Source organism: Mustela nivalis (genome assembly GCF_964662115.1).
Source record: "Mustela nivalis genome assembly, chromosome: 19".
In the NCBI taxonomy this organism is placed as follows: domain Eukaryota; kingdom Metazoa; phylum Chordata; class Mammalia; order Carnivora; family Mustelidae; genus Mustela; species Mustela nivalis.
The window spans coordinates 3,100,817-3,118,174 of NC_139038.1; the positions used below are offsets into that span (position 1 = coordinate 3,100,817).

At 56.4% G+C, this 17,358-nt stretch overlaps 1 protein-coding gene across 4 annotated transcripts in view; it reads left to right on the forward strand.

Annotated features, from left to right (window-relative positions):
• The window catches only part of SDK1 (sidekick cell adhesion molecule 1), an 869,284-nt gene that overhangs the window by 809,976 nt on the left and 41,950 nt on the right, over window positions 1–17,358 (forward strand). For all 4 annotated transcript variants that reach the window (XM_082714190.1, XM_082714191.1, XM_082714189.1 and 1 more), the window contains one exon: window positions 16,387–16,502. In XM_082714190.1, coding sequence (XP_082570316.1) covers window positions 16,387–16,502 — 116 coding nt within the window. The remainder of the gene's footprint in view (window positions 1–16,386; window positions 16,503–17,358) is intronic.

Consider the following 17,358-nt stretch of genomic DNA (forward strand, 5'->3'; position numbering starts at 1 on the left):
TCCTGGAGGAGCCCCCACTCCTAGGGCACCTGTCCTCCCGGCACCCACCTGCTCCCCGTGCTGTCTCCCCACATCTCGGTGTCAGCCTCCTGGACCCCATAGCCCCCAGATGGAAAACGGAGGACCCTACCTGGTAAGCCTGGGCTCCAGGGCTGTCTGACCCCACTCGCACACTCTGATGAGCCAGCTGTGCCGCTGAGGACCATTGCCGGAGGTGCTGAGAAGTAGCTCTTCAAGCCTCCTGAATGGTTGTGAGCTCTGTGCACGGAGCACTGCTCAGCCTCCTCGTGCTCCCTCTTCCCCTGACTCCCACCCAGGACCTGACTCCAGGGGCTGCTTCTCCAGAAAGCTCTCTCTGACCACCACCTCCCACCCCCCCGCTGCCCTGCCACAGGTCCAGCTTTCCCCTTTTGTACCCTGAGTCTCGGGTGCAGTGTGGACACCTCTACCTTCATTATCAGATGGGACGGTCCTGTCTTCCTTCCCCGTGGGACCAGGACCACTCCTCTCACAGTGCTCCCCATCCTGAGCTTAGGACCAAAGGGGACCTGAATGCCTTTGCTGCCTTGCAAATAGAGGTCCCCAGACTCCCATGAGGATGAGGCAGGAGAGCAGCTGTGGGAATCCTGGGCACTGGGAAGCACCCAGATGGACTGAGATAAAGTGGGTGGGCTTCATGTCTCAGAGCAGGTGGGAGTAAGTGGGGGGATGGGGCTAATCAGGGAGGTCTCCTGAAGCAAGGAGACACGTGACAGTGGTATCTGCCCTGTGACTGCTGTGACCCCAGTACCCTTGCTCACACAGGCACACACATGTACCATCATGGCTCCTACAGCACCTGGGCAGGGAAGGGGGTCAGCTGGCAGGGTACAGGAACGCACTCTGGGGAGGCAAGCAGGCGGCAGGAGCAGGGACCAGAGAGGCTGCTAAGTGCTACGGGCTAGGCTTTGTGCAAGGGGGTTCTTGTAAGCACCGCACAGGAAGAACGCATGCGCATGTCCCTGCAGTTCTGCTCTCTCCTGCACAAATTTGGATGGGGGCAGGGAGGGAGGGGGCAGGATACGGAAGGAAATTGTATGCTCACTCCTTCCACCGTAATGTGGGTGACAGCCTTCCAGAGAGACTAGCCGAGGACACGGAGCACAGAGGCAGAGTGGCCTGGCGGATACCAGGAGAGGGTGTGCTGTGCACCCCGGAGGAGAAAGGGCAAGACCTGCCTGCCCAAGTCAGATGCAAATAGGAACTGACCAGGACTCTAGGCCTTGAGATGCTGGAGTCAGGGAGTACCAGGGCCACGGCCCCGGCAGATGAAATCAGGGAGTCTTTGGAGTTTAGATAGAAAAAACAGGGAATCAGCCTTCTCAGCGTGCATTGGCTGCTCTGGAATAAAGTCCACCCATTCGTAGGCAGTTCTGCCAGTTACTGACTGTGTGACCATGGGCAAGTCACTCGAACCCTCTGGGCCCCAGACGTGAGGAATCACGGTGTAGAAAGGAGCACTGTGAGCTAGGACTAAGGACACTCGGAGTCTCATGCCGACTCTGTCCCTAACTCGTCTGTCCTTCCTACAGGATGAATGTGGAGAACATGACCACACGGGGGGGTGGTCAGTATTTGTGAATGAATGGTTGAGACTCTGGGTGAGTTACTTAACTCCCTTGGTCTCATCTGCAGAGCAAGGTGTTTAGAATAGGGGGTCTCTGGGTCTAGCCCAAACATACAGGATTTAAATCTGTTTCACCTCATGGAGACAAGGTAATTTTTAGGAAATTTCTAATTGAGATTGATTTCTGAGTCCAGGCATCGCAAATGGGTAAAAATAATACATCAGTATGGACTCCAGTTTGCCAGAAATAAAAGCCCAGCCCAAACAGGCTTGGGCTGAAAGAATCATATATTAACCCATGTAACAGAAAAGTTGAAGGTCTAGCTTCAGGCATGGCTGGATTCAGCACCCTAACAGGCTGGTTTGATGGTTTGTTTTGGCTCCACTGTCCTGTCAGTTTGCTCCTATCTTGGGGAGGCTCCTTGTTACAGTGGCGCTGCTGTGGCAGCAAGAAGACAGCTTCCCTTCAGTGACGTCTGCAAAGGAAACCCACTCGGTCCTAAGAGCTGGCCTTTAGTGATACAGCCTTCTGCAGACCAGATGCAGTGGCCAGCGGTCTGAGGTCCCCAAAGCCAGGCGATGACGTCATCTCTACCTGGGCCCCTGGGCCAGATGGGAGGAAGGATCCCTAGGGGAATGGGTGCTCCCTGCCACAGTCCACACGCAGGGATGGCAGAGTGCCAGTGGCCAGAGCTGCTTCAGAGAGGGGTGAGAGGGACCCTGTGTGGGGTGCCATGGTACATAACTGCTGTTCCAGTTGTCCCCACTGAGATCTCCAAGCCCATCTCTGTGTTCTCGGGGTCCCGGGTACTACAGGGCTAGAAAAAGGAGACCCCATCCTGGCCTTCAAGACATGTGCTCCTCAAGGATGGGCCCCCACTTTCTGGCAAAGGCTGCCCTCTTGCGCTGGGACAATAACATCAGCTGCTGCCTGTGTTTCCAGGCCTCCCAAGCCGCTCTCCCCTGGAAAAGACACTGGCCATGTCGTCTAGAGGCCCTGCTCTTGCTCCGTGTCCTGGGAGGACCTGCAGGCTTCCTCCAGCCCTGCTTTGGAGCCGTGCCTCTGGGGAGTAGCCATCTCCTCCCTCTCTCGAGGCAGAACTGGGGTTCCCTCCTCTCTTCCGGAACACATTGCACACACAGCTTTCTGCACTCGCCGTCTGTGGTCTGTCTGTGCTCAGTGCTCCACAGAGCGGAGAGCCCCTCCTATCCACCCCACTGTCCTTAGGACTCCATGGTTTGCCGGCAATGCTGTGGGGAAGGAGTGGGGGAAGGGACAAGACCAGATTAGACAGGAAGGAGGGAAGCCGGCAGCCCTGCTCGGAAGCATGGACACCGGAGACGAATGACAGCAGGCAGTGCCATGTGGGGGTGGGGATCCCCAGGGCCAGGGACACACAGGAAGCGCCCTAACAGAGGCTTCAGAAGCCCCAGCTCCTGTTTGCCCCATCGCCCCTGTCCATTCAAGAAGGGCACGCATCTGGGGACCCCAGAAACCTAAGGGCTTCTGACAAAACAACACAGCAGACCTGACTGGCCCCAAACCAAGCCCAGAGCTTTCTTTTCTGAGCCTTGTTCTGTTTTGGTCAAAAATTGATTGCACCCTGAATGCTTTGTGGGGACCACTGAAGGCAGAGCACCTGTTTCCGGCTCTGATGGTGGGGGCTGTAGAAGCAGAGACCCCCACACACATACACACCCTGCTGCCAGGGAGGGGGGATAACAGCCCCCATTCTCACGGAGCAGGGACCCCTCACCCCATCAACACCATCCCAGCTGCCCCATCAGGACCCTGTAGCCCCCCGACTCTACTGTGCAGGCCAAGGCCCCTGGAGTGGGTGGACTTGTACCAAAGGGTCTTATTTGGGGAGACAGGAGTGTTGTAGAGGCCCTGTGAATTGGGGTTCGATTTCCTGAAGCAACAGGCCCAGGCGCCTCTGTCATAGGTCACAGCGAAGATTCAGTGAACCTGAAGAATGACAGGTCCTTGGCCTGGCGCCTGGCCCGGGGATGCTCAGACAGCAGTCATGCCGCCCTCACTCCAGGGGGGAGGCAGGGTTAGCAGCCCCCGCCCACCTCTAGCCCTGCTTCCCCTCTGGGCCTCAGTCCAGGTTTAAAGGCAGAATGCGCCCCCCTCCCAACGCAGAGGAGCCCACCCACAGAGCCGAGATGGTCATGGCAGAGGAAAGGAAAGCCAGTGTCAACCCCGAGAAAGCCCCGGCCAGAGAGGGTGATGATGGCCAGGAGCAGTTTTGGCCCAGGAAGTGACCAAAGAGGCCAAGTGCTCGGCCTAGGCCTGAGCTGCTGGCCCGGACACACCTGATGTTCAAAACCTGGCGGGGGGCCTAGAGACTGCGGGCTGGCTCCAGGATGAGGGGCATGCTGCATAGCCCGCAGAGTCGGGGTCGATGTGTGGCCCAGGTGTGATTGGCAGGGAGAGCCATGGGCGCCTGGGGAAAGTCAGGCTGCCATGGAGGGGAGGGGTGCATGCTCAGGGGCCTCATGGGGCAGCCGTCTTGCTCTAGGGCAGGAAACACAGGGTTGGTCTCACCCTTTGACTCTCTGCCCTGAAAAGCTGCCATCACAGAGATCGCCACGCAGGGGAGTAGGCAATCCATGGAGGGTTCCGAGCAGGATGGGCTCACAAGGTCGGGCTTCACAGCAGTCCTGCCGGGGAAGCTGTCAGTCCCTTTTGCATATGGCCAAAAGAAGCTACAAGAAAGGTCCAGCCACCAGGCCCAGGGCCACCTCCTGGCCTGACCATGTTGTCACTGGCCTTGGACAGGTGTTTCTCTGCCTGGGCCCCGAAAGCAAAGTCAGAATCCTGCCGAACTTGGAGCAGCCCCTCTGACCGTCAAGAGCCCCAGGGCCGTCGGCAGCAGCTCACAGGCGGCCCGGTGCTTCAAGGCTCCCCTTGCCCCCCCTTTTCCACTGCTTCAACGGTGACAAGCCCAGCATTGGCCTTCCCAGGCTGGCCACAACCTCCCCATCCCTGTGGTCCCACAAGCATTAAGCCCAGGCAAAACCTGGCTGGGACTTTACCCCCAACTGCCAACCCCATGGGGTCAGGGCAGCCAGGCCCGTGTAGTCCGTCTGCTCGCCAGTCTGGCTTCTGTGCCCGCTTTCCTCCATGAGCGCCTCCAGCACCTTCCCGTGAACGTGCATGAGGTGACCCATGTGGGCCCGCCTGTTTGCAGAGGCTCTGAGTGCAGCCCATAGCTGCTCCCACTCAGGAGAGAGGACAGGAGGTTCCTCTGTACCCGCTGATCCCCCAGATGCTTTGAGTGTGCCCGTTCTCTCTGCCCCGCTGGTTCAGGGGATGACCCCCACAGGGAGCACAGGGCTCTTCAATGGAGAACGGAGAGGGAAGATGTCCCCTCCTGGCCTCCAGAGGCTTCTCCCGATCTTGCCCCTTGCACTGGGCTCTGGCAGTGGTGGGTGGAAGCCAGGTCTGGGATTGTATCTGGAGACTCGTCTGGGGCTAGAAGCATCAAGGCCACCAGAATATCCCCATGGGAGCGGTTTGGGGGAGCAGGCAAGTGGGGCTCACTGCTGTATAAGGAATGGGGGGTCAAGGGCCAGGGGGTGCCTTTCCCGGGTGAGACAGGTGGCACCAGATGTGGGGCTGGGTCCAGATGGTGGACAACCTTCACAAACCGTCCCCGGGGTTACCCCTGCTGTTCATCTGGGAGAGAGGGACTGGCACAGACGCAGGGCGCAGGGGTTTGCTGACATAAATCAAGCCTCTGTGAGCACTGTTGCAAATCCTTTATAACCTCTCTGATTCTGTCCTTGGGAGAAAATGCTAGAAGCAGACTCCCTGGCTCAAAGGACATAAACATTTCTTGCTTGAAGAAACTGAAACCCATTGACACTCGGCACCCTGGGGACCAGGATGGGGGTCTTGTGGCCTCTCTGCTTCCACACTGGGCTCTTGCCTCACTTGTTAGGTGACAGTGTATCTCACTAGTATTCTGGCCACTGACCTGTCATCCCTACCATGCTGTTAAATGCCCCGACCGTACAGAGCGACGTGTCTCACGGGGTCTTAGTGTCCTGGGGGTGATTTGTGAGAGCTCCGTGTGCATCAGGGACATCACGTCCGACCCCCTTAGGGCCCGCAGTTTCCCTGTTCTGTTGTCTGTCGCAGAGTTTCCTGTGGTCAAACCTCTCACTCTGCAGGGTCTGCTTCTGGTCCAAGAGCCCGGGAGGTACCCGGCTTGTCCTCCAGATTGGCGTGGGTCCCTGGTTCCTGAAACTCTGGAGCACATCTGGAATGCGTTTCGGTGCTAGGCAGACATGAGCTTCTCATTGGCTGCTTCTCGCACCCGCTCCCCAGTTCCATCTCCGACCAACCGGACCCCCGATGCTCTGGGGCGCAGCCGGGGGTTCTTGCGACGTCGCACTCATGCCACCAGCCCCTCTCGTGGCTGCATTATCACCATCCTTCCTGTCTCGCAACACCCTGGTTTTTGTTTCCCAGAACTTCTCAGCCATTTTTAGGAACTTTATAGTCATTTCGGCAAATTCTGCTGGGATTGGACGGGATGTGTGTTACATTCTGAAGGGACAGAAAAGTGCACCCCACAGTCATCCCGCTCTCCCGCCCTCCCTCTCCGGAACCCCCTCACCTCTTCCCCGTGCCTCTTGCTAGAGCTGCACTCGGCTCCGCCCTGCGGGTCACCTGCTGAACTCGGTCCCCGCAGCATCGTCACCTCGAGCCCTGATCCCCCAGCAGCTTGTCCTCACTCTACCTACAGCAGCTGGAGTCCGACTGCCGCCCCAGGGAAAGGAAGGACTTGACAGTTAATTCCTCCGAAAGAGGGAGTCAGAACTTTCTCCTGCACCCAATGGAAAGCGCCCTGACCTTTGCTCTTTGACCCCAATAACTTTTGCCTAAAAGGGAAAAGACTCAGGCACTGTTCTACTCGTTGGTTGGTTTAGGGGCCATTTGGGTCATGATGGGTCCGACTGTCCCTTCACAAGACTGCGAGCATCTTGGAATGGTAGGTTGCCTCTTTTTTAAAGAACAAGAAACTTACTAGGAACTGCAGGTTCTACCTTTCTTGGAAGTCCTGGAGTTTTTAATTGCAGCTGGCTGGAAGGAGGGAGGAATGGCACCACTTTTTTTGCCGTTTTAGCTCCCCCTAGCAACACAGGGCCCGGCTCCAGCCTCAGGGCCAGAGAAGGCTCTGGAGCTCTGCTGGTCTGAGCCTGGTGCAAGGCCAGGAGTCAAGGGCACTTTGGCCACAGCCTCTCCCCGGCATCACGCACTGCGATCTCCAGGTAATTACTAATGGACGCGGGTCCTGACAGCATCAAAACCACAGGCAGCTTCCATAGCAGGTCCTGCCTGTCGTGTGGTGGGCCATGCAGTGTGTATACAGTGTGCAGGTGGAGACACGGGGCTTACAGGCCAGCGATCATGAATGGTGTGGCGGGTGTTCACTGGGATGTGAGAGCCTGCTGTGGGCCAGGCCAGTCGCTATCTCTGGCCCCAGGTGAGCCGTGGGTGCCCGGAGGCCGTCACCCAGTCTGGAGGTGGCCAGGGGTCCTGGGGCTCCTTCTTGCCCTCAGGGGCCACAGCACACTGTTTGCTTTCTTGATGCACAAAGTCCCGAGTCATTGCCTCAGAGACCAGACTAGAGAGTCCCCATAGAGGGACAGCCTCCTGTGTTGCTGGGCCTGACCCCAGCTGACCCAGTAGACGTTGATAAGAGAGTGGGGACATTGCCTGTCCCCTCCCAGACCAGAGAGAGCTCCTAGGGATGGCCCTGGCCTTTGCTGCCTCCTCCAGCCTGTCTTCAGCATCCCTGACTCCAGGAACTCCTGTCCTGAGGCCGCGTGGGGAATGAGGTAACAGAGTCCGGCAGCTGTGTTGATTCTAAAGCCACTGCAAGCACATGGGGAATGGGGTGCTGAGGGGGTGAGGGGAGGCCTGAGGCAGGGCTGCACCCAGGATTAGGCCGTCCGTGCGGTCAGACGTGGCCTGGGAGAGGTGAGAGGAAGGGAGGGCAGCTCCCACAGTCTGGTCAGTGCTGGGGTGCCGCGAGGGTCCCAGACCAAGGGCACAGGTGTGAGCTGATGCCCTATAGCAGAGACCCATGGAAAGTTCTAGAATCACCACGACTACCCCAGCTTCCATACCCCAGCATGAGTGATCCTTCCCCAACCCGATTTCAACCCCTCAGTGGATCCCTCTTGTTCATAGGGAGAGATAGAGAATTTGCATCTCCGGCCTCCGCGAGCATCTCCTGGTCCCACAGCTCTGGGTATCCCTCTCCTGCACCATGTGCTCCGCAGCACAGAGTACTGCCTTCCCCAGCAGATGAAATGTTAGTAGATAAATGACATTTCTATTAACCTAATTTCCATCAGCGTAGGAAGGTTATGGAGAATATTTGAATCCTAATGCTTTATTTGGAAAAGATCCCAAACATCACGCCATCTGGAGTCCAAGTTCTGGGCTGGGCAGATTCTCAGGACGCTCCTCTGAGCATTGTACTGGGGGTGGATGGAGACCTCACTGCTGAGCGCCCACTCCCTCAGCGGCTGGAGGGGCCCCTGAAGGGGGAAGCCCAGGTCCTGCCCTTGAGCAGCGCAAACTCTGGGTGGAGAGAGAAGCCTGGCCTGGGCCCTGTAAGTGGGTGAGGCTGTCTGGGGTCGAGCCGTGCTGGCCAAGGGGCCTTCACACCTTCCAGAGCCCCACCTGGACGGCAGGCCTGCTGGATTCGTAGACACTGGTTGTCCCCGGGGACAAAGGAGACATCATTCCCACGTGTGTGAGTCAGCAGCCACGTGGGGACAGGGTGTCCACACCTGGCCACCGGGCTGCTGGCAATACAGAGCTGTGGACTTGGAAGTGCTCCGACCGCCTGGTCTCTCCGCAGAGCCTGGCCTCGCCTGTGTCTCTCCTTCCCGGCCAAGCTCTTGCTGAATTTGAGAACCCCCCTCCTTTCATGTGTTGTCTCACTGCCAACTGGGGATGCCGGGAGTATGAGCAGAAGCTGACGGGCTAGCTCCATGGGTCCCCGCCGCGTCTGTCCTTGGAACTGCCAAGCTCTGAGCTCCTTGTTACCAGGTCCAGGACTGCTTCCTTTGACTCTGGCCAATACCAGGCCCCGTCTCTGTAGCACGACCCCCAGCCCCCGGGCTCTGCCTCTGCTCTCTCCCTGGCGCCATTCACTCTCTCTGTCAGTCTGCTCTCCTGGAGTGGTTGCCTCATTCTTGCACCCTTAGGTGCCTTCTGGACCCGTGGAATTCCTGAATTTTCTCCCCCATGTGCTCCGGGGTCAGTGCCTCTATGCATCTCCAAATTCCAGGCCGACCTTTGGAGGGCAGCCTTGACACCTTGCAGCCCTCATGCCCACAGCCCGTCAGCTGGTCACCATTGGTTGACTCACAGTCCCCGACATCAAAAGCACCGTCACTTGCTCCTTTGTCATGGCCCCCACCCTCCTTCGGGTGCCGTCTGCTGTCTGTATCCACGCAGCGGGCCCACAGCTGGTCTTCACAGCTGGGGCACCCCCCAGCTTCAGCCCAGCCATCTCCAAGTACACCTGTGGCTTGTGGGTGTTCAAAGATGAGCTGACACATGGATCGTGGACCCTCACCTCGCCAGGTGCTATATCCTTGCGTTACTGACCCAGAGCAGGGTCCACAAAGCAGGCCCATGGGCCAAATCCAGTGCCTGATTTTGTGAATGGAGTTTTATTGAGATGCCCATTCATTTACACGCTGTCTGTGACTAATTTGCCAAACAAAGGCAGCGTTGAGTCATTGTGACAGAGAACATGCGTCCCTCAAAATCTAAAACGCTACCCGGCCCTTTATGGGAAGCTCCCTGACGCCTGTCCTTGACGATCAGCGAGCCTCCCAGTTACGCAAACCCCAGCGCAAATCCAGCCCCTTCTGGGACAAACAACGTAAGCCCCTTTAGGCTCCGTTTTCTAAGGTGTGGAATGGGAGCAGACATCCTCCCTGTATCGTGAGTTTTGCAAATACAAACTGCATATGACGTGGTTGGTGAATCGGTGACCATGGTTTGCGTTGTACAGACCACCAGCGGTCCCAGTCCAGTCGTGGCCTGTAGGCCGGGGTCTTGTTCTGATGGAAAATTCACTCTACAGGCAAGGAGGAAAACCCCACAACAGGTGCAGGCCTTATGGCTGGCTTGTTTGAGCAGCTTTCACTGCCGTGTCTCCTGCCAGCAAGGTGGGGCCTGGCAGGGACTGGGCTACCGGGCTCCCAACCTCTTCCTTGTTCCTGCTGGGAAGCACCCGTGGCAGAAACTCTCCAACTCCCTACACTGCTCCAGACTCCCGTATTGCCTGCAACACACCCACCATTCTGAAGGCCAGAGCCGTCTTCCTCTGCACACTCATTGGTGCCCAGCCCAGAGGTGGGTCCAGGCTGCTTATGAACACGTGTGACCATAATGGTGGGTCGCTTGAACACCATGAGAGCCTGCATTTAGCACAGGGGCTACACTAAATTCAAGCCAATCTGTCTGAGCCCAGAGTGTGCAGAGACTGGGCCTCAGCTGGGTACCTTTCCTAGAGGAGCTTATGCTCATTGGCTGTATTGGTTATCGATTGGTTATCAAAGGCTGTGTGACAAATGTTCCCTGGGCAGCTGCTTGAAAAAAACATGCATGTGCTACACCACCATAGTGGGGGAGCCAGGTGTTCAGGCCCAACTAAGCTGTGTCCTCTGCTTTAGGTCTCGCCCAGGGTGGCACGCAGGGCAGCTGTCTCATCTGAAGGCTGGACTGGGGAAGGAGCCATTTCTAAGCGCACTTGTGTTGGCAAGTCTCTGTTTCATGGGCTGTTGGACAAAAGCCTCCCTGGGCTCCTTGTCATGGCGAGCCTCTGCAGGGGGTGTCTCCCTGCATGGCTGCTGGGAAAGGGTAGGACAGAGGGCCAGCCAGATGGGCGCTAGCCGTGGGGAAGCACAGTCTCCTGGAAGCCAATCATGGGGCCACCGCCTTCCGTGTCTGACACATTCTGCTGGTCAGAAGCACGTGCTCTTAGGAGGGAATCACACAAGGGAGGGTGTGAGTACCAGGAGGCGGGACCATGGAGCACCACCACCATCAGCCATCAGGATGCCGGCTTCCAAGGCTATGGAAGTTAGAGTGTCAAGGACACACCTGGGCTGCTCTTGGCCCACAAAGGAACTGAGAGGAGGGCGGATGTTTAAACATGTCAGTGATGGGACTACTGACAGTCCCCACGGGGACACAGCCAAAGCAGGCCCAGGACACTGCCCACACCTACTGAACAAATGAGTTTGGAGCAAGATCCTGTGTTCAGGCTGTGTTACAGAGTGCCTCCTCCTTGCTGGCCGCAGAGTTACTTCATTTCACCTCTGAGACCTGTTCAGTCTGGTCTTTTCTCCTGTTTTGCAAAAGAAACTGAGGCGCAGAGATTGAACCGTGTCCCAAGTCCCACAGGCTGAGCCCGGATCCTAATCTCACCATCCAGGGCTTCGTCCATGACCTTCCACCTGCAGCCTCAGAGCCTGGAGTCCTTGACACTGACTGTTTTTGAAGACAGTTTTAGGGACCTGCTTCCCGATTTTTCTTGTTAAGCTTCCTGAGAGTTGTGTTAGTTCCCGCTCAGCACTGAGCAGATTGGAGGAAAAACGGGCATTTGAGCTCAAGTGAGGGGCTCAGGCTGAGTGAGATGGGGCTGGGCTGCAGTGGCTGCTCCAGGAACCCAGAAACGTGGCCTTGAATCCCCCACCCTCCCTTGCGCATTGTGCTAGACGCTGGGCTGCCTGGCATCGAGTGCGGTGTGAGTCGAGTCCCGGGGCCGGGCCCTTCTCAGTCTTCCTGTGCAGGAAAGGCAGCGGTGAGAGCCCGCCGCCTGGGGTTATGGGGGTGAGGCGAACCCAGACAAAAGGCTTGCACACGCACCCCCCGCGCCGCCCTCAGCACCGTGGTCACACCCCACTGCTGGGTCACCATGATTCCAGCAGCTGCAGACTAGATGAGAGCACGCTCTTCCAAAGGCCCTGCAGGCTTCTGGCGAGCAGGGGCTTCCGCTTGAGAAAAGGGTGATCCGTGTCTTTTGTGTTCATTACAGATTTATAAAACACGATCTCCTCACTTTGAATTCTGTCGTAGGCTTTTTTAAACATCGCAGTACGATGTCGAACTGAGCACTCGTTTACAGACCCGGAGTTTCTCTGGGTGGCCCTGGCAGCTGCCTGGCCTCCTGCAGGGCCCCAGGCATTGGACTTGACATTGGGTGACAACAGGGACTCTCCTATCTTCCTTCTAGGGACTGTGCCCCTGCCCCAGAAGTGCACGAAGCTTTTGTGTTTCCGGGCTCTGCTCACCTTTTGAGATTCTGCTCCTTTCCCAGGTTCCTGCGCTGAGTCATTGTTCCGTCTCCAGTCTTGACTTGCCCCCCACTGAGCTGAAGAACTATGATCTGGTTAAGCCTCCTTTCTGTATTGCAAAGGCCCCAGAGGTTAGATAATTACGCAGAACCGGAGTCTGTCTCCAGGTGTCTTGGCCGAGAGGAACAAATTGTATTGGCAGAGTTTGCCGAGAAAGTAAACTACGTTAGAGAATTCTATTTCCTGTTTGCTTCGACAGGAAATCAGAGAGCGTGTTTGGCCAGAAAAATGGTGATGTAGTTAAAGGGAACTGATGAGTGTGTAATTTTTTTATTATATCAAACAAATACTTGTCTCGTTATATTGAAATGTTAACAGTGATCCTCAAGGCATCAGTTAAAAAATTGTTCTACCCAAATAAGAAATCCCTGGGTTACAGAAAGTGAAAGAAACCTAGCATAGCCTAGCATAGCCTAGCATAGTCTAACATGATTTAGCATGATCTAGCATGGCCTAACATGGTCTAACATGACTTAGCATGATCTAGCATGGTCTAACATGGCCTAGCATAATATAACATAGCCTAGCATGGTCCAGCATAATCAAGCATGATCTAACATGACCTAGCATGGCCTAATATGATCTAGCATGGCCTATCATGGTCTAAGATGATCTAGAATGGCCTGGCATGGTCTAGCATAATCTAAAATGCTAGCACAACCTAGCATGATCTAACCTGACCTAGCATGGTCTAATATGATCTAACATGACCTATCATGGCCTAGCATGATCTAACATGGTCTAGCCCGACCTATCATGGCCTAGCATGATCTGACATGACCTAGCATGGCCTAGTGTGACCTAGCATGATATGATATGGCCTACCATGACCTAGCATGACTCAGCATGATCTAGCATGGTCTGACATGGCCTAGCATGGTTCAGCACTGGCAAAAGCCCAGCACGGCCCCAGGTGCCACTAGCACCTGGATGACCATCTGTCCGATGTGACCCCAGCAGATACCCTACCCCGTCGCCCTTCCCATTCCCGCCCCTTATGTGGCCCTCTCTTCCCAGGCCCATAGTCACATGTCGAATCCTCCCCGTTATTGAAAGACACCCTTTTCCAGGAAAGACCCCGTGTCCCCCAGCCAGAAATGACTTCTCATGGCCCTTTGAACCTGTCTTCCCATTACACGTGCTATCATGATGACTGCGATCTCTCTCTTGTTACACGTGTTGCTGCATTTTGTGTCCACCCCCCCCCCTCAGTGCCAAGCCTAGGGCCTGGGGGATACTCAGGAAAATGTCAGCACATTACACTGTGGCGACAACCAGTCACCTAGTCCTAGCGGCTTAATCACCAGCGGCCATTTCTCTCTCACGTTCCCTGTTCTCTTCGGCCAACTGTGTCTCTCCTGCTCCCTGTTGTCTTCTCCCCAAGACACAGACTGAGGAGTCAGCCCCCGCAGGGGAACTGCTGCTCAGGTGGTAGTGGGGAAAGGGGAGATCGAAGGCCAGGGACCTTCAGGAAGCTTCTTCTGGGAGGTGGCCTGGGTCACTCCTGCCCACATGTCCCTACTGCTTCCCTGTCATTGACTACACTGGGGTCAGAAGGGGAGACATGTGGTCCCCTCGGAGGGAGATATCACAGGCCACAGCACCCTTCCTCGGAGGCAGTGGGTAGTTTGAATGGATGGGTGAGTCTGTACAGTTCATTCTTGCAGGATAGAACATTTCCCTGACTCTCTCAAGCAGGCAACCACGGTCATCTCTTTTTCTCCATGGTGAGAGCACAGTGCAGGGCCTGTCCAGGGGCTGGACCTCATAGTGGAAGCTCTTAAATGCTGACAAGGGAAGGTCTACAGCTCAGGCCTGAGGAGTGACCAGGTCTACTCAGGACCTGGTGGGCACAGAGTTAGGTGGCCGTGAGCCAGTGCTTTCCTCTCAGCAGCAAGTTAAGACTGAGCCGGGCACAGTCACATGGTTCCAGCAGCTGCTGGCCACTCTGGGGCAGCATGTCGGCCCGGTGGTCATGTGAGGTGGACAGAGCGCTGCCCTTTCTGCTCTGGGGAGCTTGCATGCCGGGCCTCCCTATGCAGTCACCCAAAACCCCCGAAGATTCCAGAACTTTTCAGGTGCAGGAGCCTGTAAATTCCTCCGTTGCTTCCTCTGTGAGCTTGCTCTTTCTGTGGCCTCTGTGGCCAGGGTAGCAGGGGCCACCCTTCCCCCCCCCCCAGAGGCCCTGCTCCCAGCAGCCTGGCGGGATCGTAAGCCCTGACATGAGGCATCCCCTTTGCAAGCCAGCTCTCGGGGCTGCTTGTGGGCAGTCTGTGTCTTAGCGCGTCCTGGAGACTGCTGTGCGAAAATGCTCTTTAGCCCTGATTTCATGCATGTTAAGAAAGCATCCAGGTCTGATTTCTGTGTTTACCGTGCAGCACGGGCACGAATTGGGGAGAACGCATGCAAGGGCTCACCGGGAGTTCCATTCGCGCCTCCCCATCCCCCCGCACACCCGCAAAGACCAACAAGCACTGTATCTGGGGTTGTAAATAGCAGAGCCTCCCTAAGTCGGGTCCTCCTGCTGGCACGGAGACTCAAATGCTTTCGGGAACCAAGGAAATAATGCCTCAAAACTGACATGCTCCGCTCTGTGTTTACACGCATTTCTCTCTTCCCTGCTTATGTCGTCATCAAAATAATCCTTGTTCCCCACAGCATTTTTATGGCACAAAAGCTCTGGGCTGCGGGAGAGCTGGTGAGCACATCACAGCAGCTCAGCTTGGGGACAGCAGTGCATGCAGCTTGGCTGCTTTACACAAGACAGTGGGTGGGTTTTGGCCAGCATGTGACGATCCCAGCCAAGAAGCACATGGCCCTTGAGTTCTGGGAGCCGCCTCGAGCCCCGTTTCTGTGGACCTCCACGTCCAGAGAACAGTCGAAAGCCCGAGCTTTGGGGAGGAGAACCCCGGGGTGGGGGCAGGGGGCCACACACAGAAGGTTCTAACCCACTGCCAGGGTAATGGCCGTGCTCAATTTTGCCTTTCACGTTTTAATTGTACAACAGTAATTTTGCGATAGAGTTGCCGATGGCAAACATGCAAAAGACATTAACTTTATTTATGTTTTGGATTATTAATGTGGCTGTTAAAATTCCTCCAGTTAGTTTTGATTGAATTGTTTTTTTGTGTGATTCTGTTGTTTAATGGAGCGGTAAATAAGAATTTCTGATAATGAGGTCGAGCATCTGTCACAACAACCTGGTGTGGGTTATTAACATTTCCATTAACGGCAGGGTGGGCAGCGATAATTCGGGAGCCGCACAGTTAGAACAAAATAAATAGTCGGTGTCAGGCTGAGTGGGTGTTAATTACTATTTTATTCTACATGGTGGGGGGGAACGGGGTGACTCTCGAAGGTCGTTCTCTCCTGAGAGCATGTGTGCGGGGCCGTCACCCTCGGACAGCAGCTGTTGTGTCGTCTCCGTGCATGGCCTGGAAATATTCCTGGGCCCACAGATCGAGGCCCCCAGGCAGTTCCTGGGGCCCAGGGGTCCAGCCCAGCACAGACCCGCTGGTGCAGTGCACTGGCAGGCAGGACAAGGGAGTAGCTCCCAGGGGGGCAGAGAGTGGCCCACCACGCAAGGAATTCAGAAACGGCGCAGAGCTCATAGACGCAAAGGAGACAGGCTCTGCATGTACGCATGTGCTCTCTGAACTCTCCCAGCTTCCCAGGGGCCGACGGCCGCAGTGTCCTCCCCACCTCACCAGGCACAGTGTGGCCCTCGGGGCGGGAGGACCAGGTCCTCAGTGTTGGAGCCCTAAGGACCCTCGGAGCAGGGGCACTGGGAGCAGGGCAGTCTGTGCTCCTGACCCCATTAGGGGCCAGCCTTGCATCTGCAGCCCCAGGGAACAGGGCCCCAACAGCATAAGATTTCTGGGATGGGCACGCGGATGTCTTAGTCTCTCCATGTTCCATCCAAAACGCAGTGCCTCTCTCCACTGCTAACGTAGTGACACAGCCCCGAGGCCTGCAGGACCTGCCACTCACTCAGCAACAGGCCCCCAAACGCCCCCGGTTGGTGCTAAAACCACAGATCCTCCCGCACGCGTCACACCTTGATGTCCCAGCAGCCCTTAGCCCAGCCTGGCAGCACCACCCCGCGTCCCACTCCCGAGGCACGCAGATGAGCAGATCATACCCTTGTTTATGAACACTCTGCCAACTGTGTCTCAATAGAATCCGTTTCCTCTGTAATTGTCCAGACTGTATTTTATGCATCTCTAAACGTGATTCTGGGAACGTTTTGCAGGGTTCCCAGGCATAAAAGCTGGACAGCCTGGGCAGGCTCTCAGGAAGCCCCCTCTGGACTTAGGGGCCCTGCACATGTCAGCAGATGCCTCAGCTTCTGTCCTGTGCTGTTTTCTCCTCAGCCCCGGCCATGGCTCCGCAGAACATCCAGGTGACCCCGCTCACGGCCAGCCAGCTGGAGGTCTCATGGGACCCGCCACCACCGGAAAGCCAGAACGGGAACATCCAGGGCTACAAGGCAATGCTCTCTCGCGGGGTTTGACTCTTCCTTCCAGGTCACTTGTAGGCCAGGAAAAGTGGCCTCATTCCCCAGAGCTCCCAAGTGCTTTTCTGGAACCCCAGCCACACTTCGTGTCTTTCCGACAGACATACAGCTGACCATCTGCCCAGAAGGCCACAGGCGATCCTGAGCAGCTGGAACAGGCTTAGCCTGACCTTGCCTTTTGGGCTCGGGGGTGGGGGTCCGGTGCCCTGCACAGCTGGCTTGTGCCCAGAAGCCCGTCCCTCCCAGGCCCAGCCAGGAACCCTTCCAGCTCCTGCACCCACTCTGGGAGCCTCCAGTGTCTCTGCTAAGAGTAAAACAGAGCAGCCTAAAAAAGAGCAGGTTTTCTAGTGCAGCTCTGCCCTTGGGTTTCTATTGGATATTTCATGAGGTCTGCGGGGGGAGTCCAAGAAGTTGCATTTCTCACACGTTCCCTGGGGATTCCTAGGAAGCCCACTTTGAGAACCACCACACTCAACTCAGGATTCCACATTAGCTAAACATTTCGGATATGGGGCAAAAGAAAGGCAGTGGGCCGATGGGTGATAACACAGAGCAGGTTCATCCGGCGGGCAGGAAGCCCCCCACACCCGTCTGCAAGGCCACATCTGTGCAGAGAACTCAGAAGACCCAGCTAGAGCGCCCCCAAAGAAAGCGGCCCCGGGCTGATCCCGGCAAACCCCCCCAGCACCTCCCCTCTGCCGGCCCAGCTCAGTCAGTCATCGGCTTCTGTGGGCCAGCCTACCCCGACGACTATTGGGCCAATTAAATGTCCATTTAAAAATGATTTTTGTCAGTGTTTGATGAAAATAAATACCTTCCTCCACGGCAG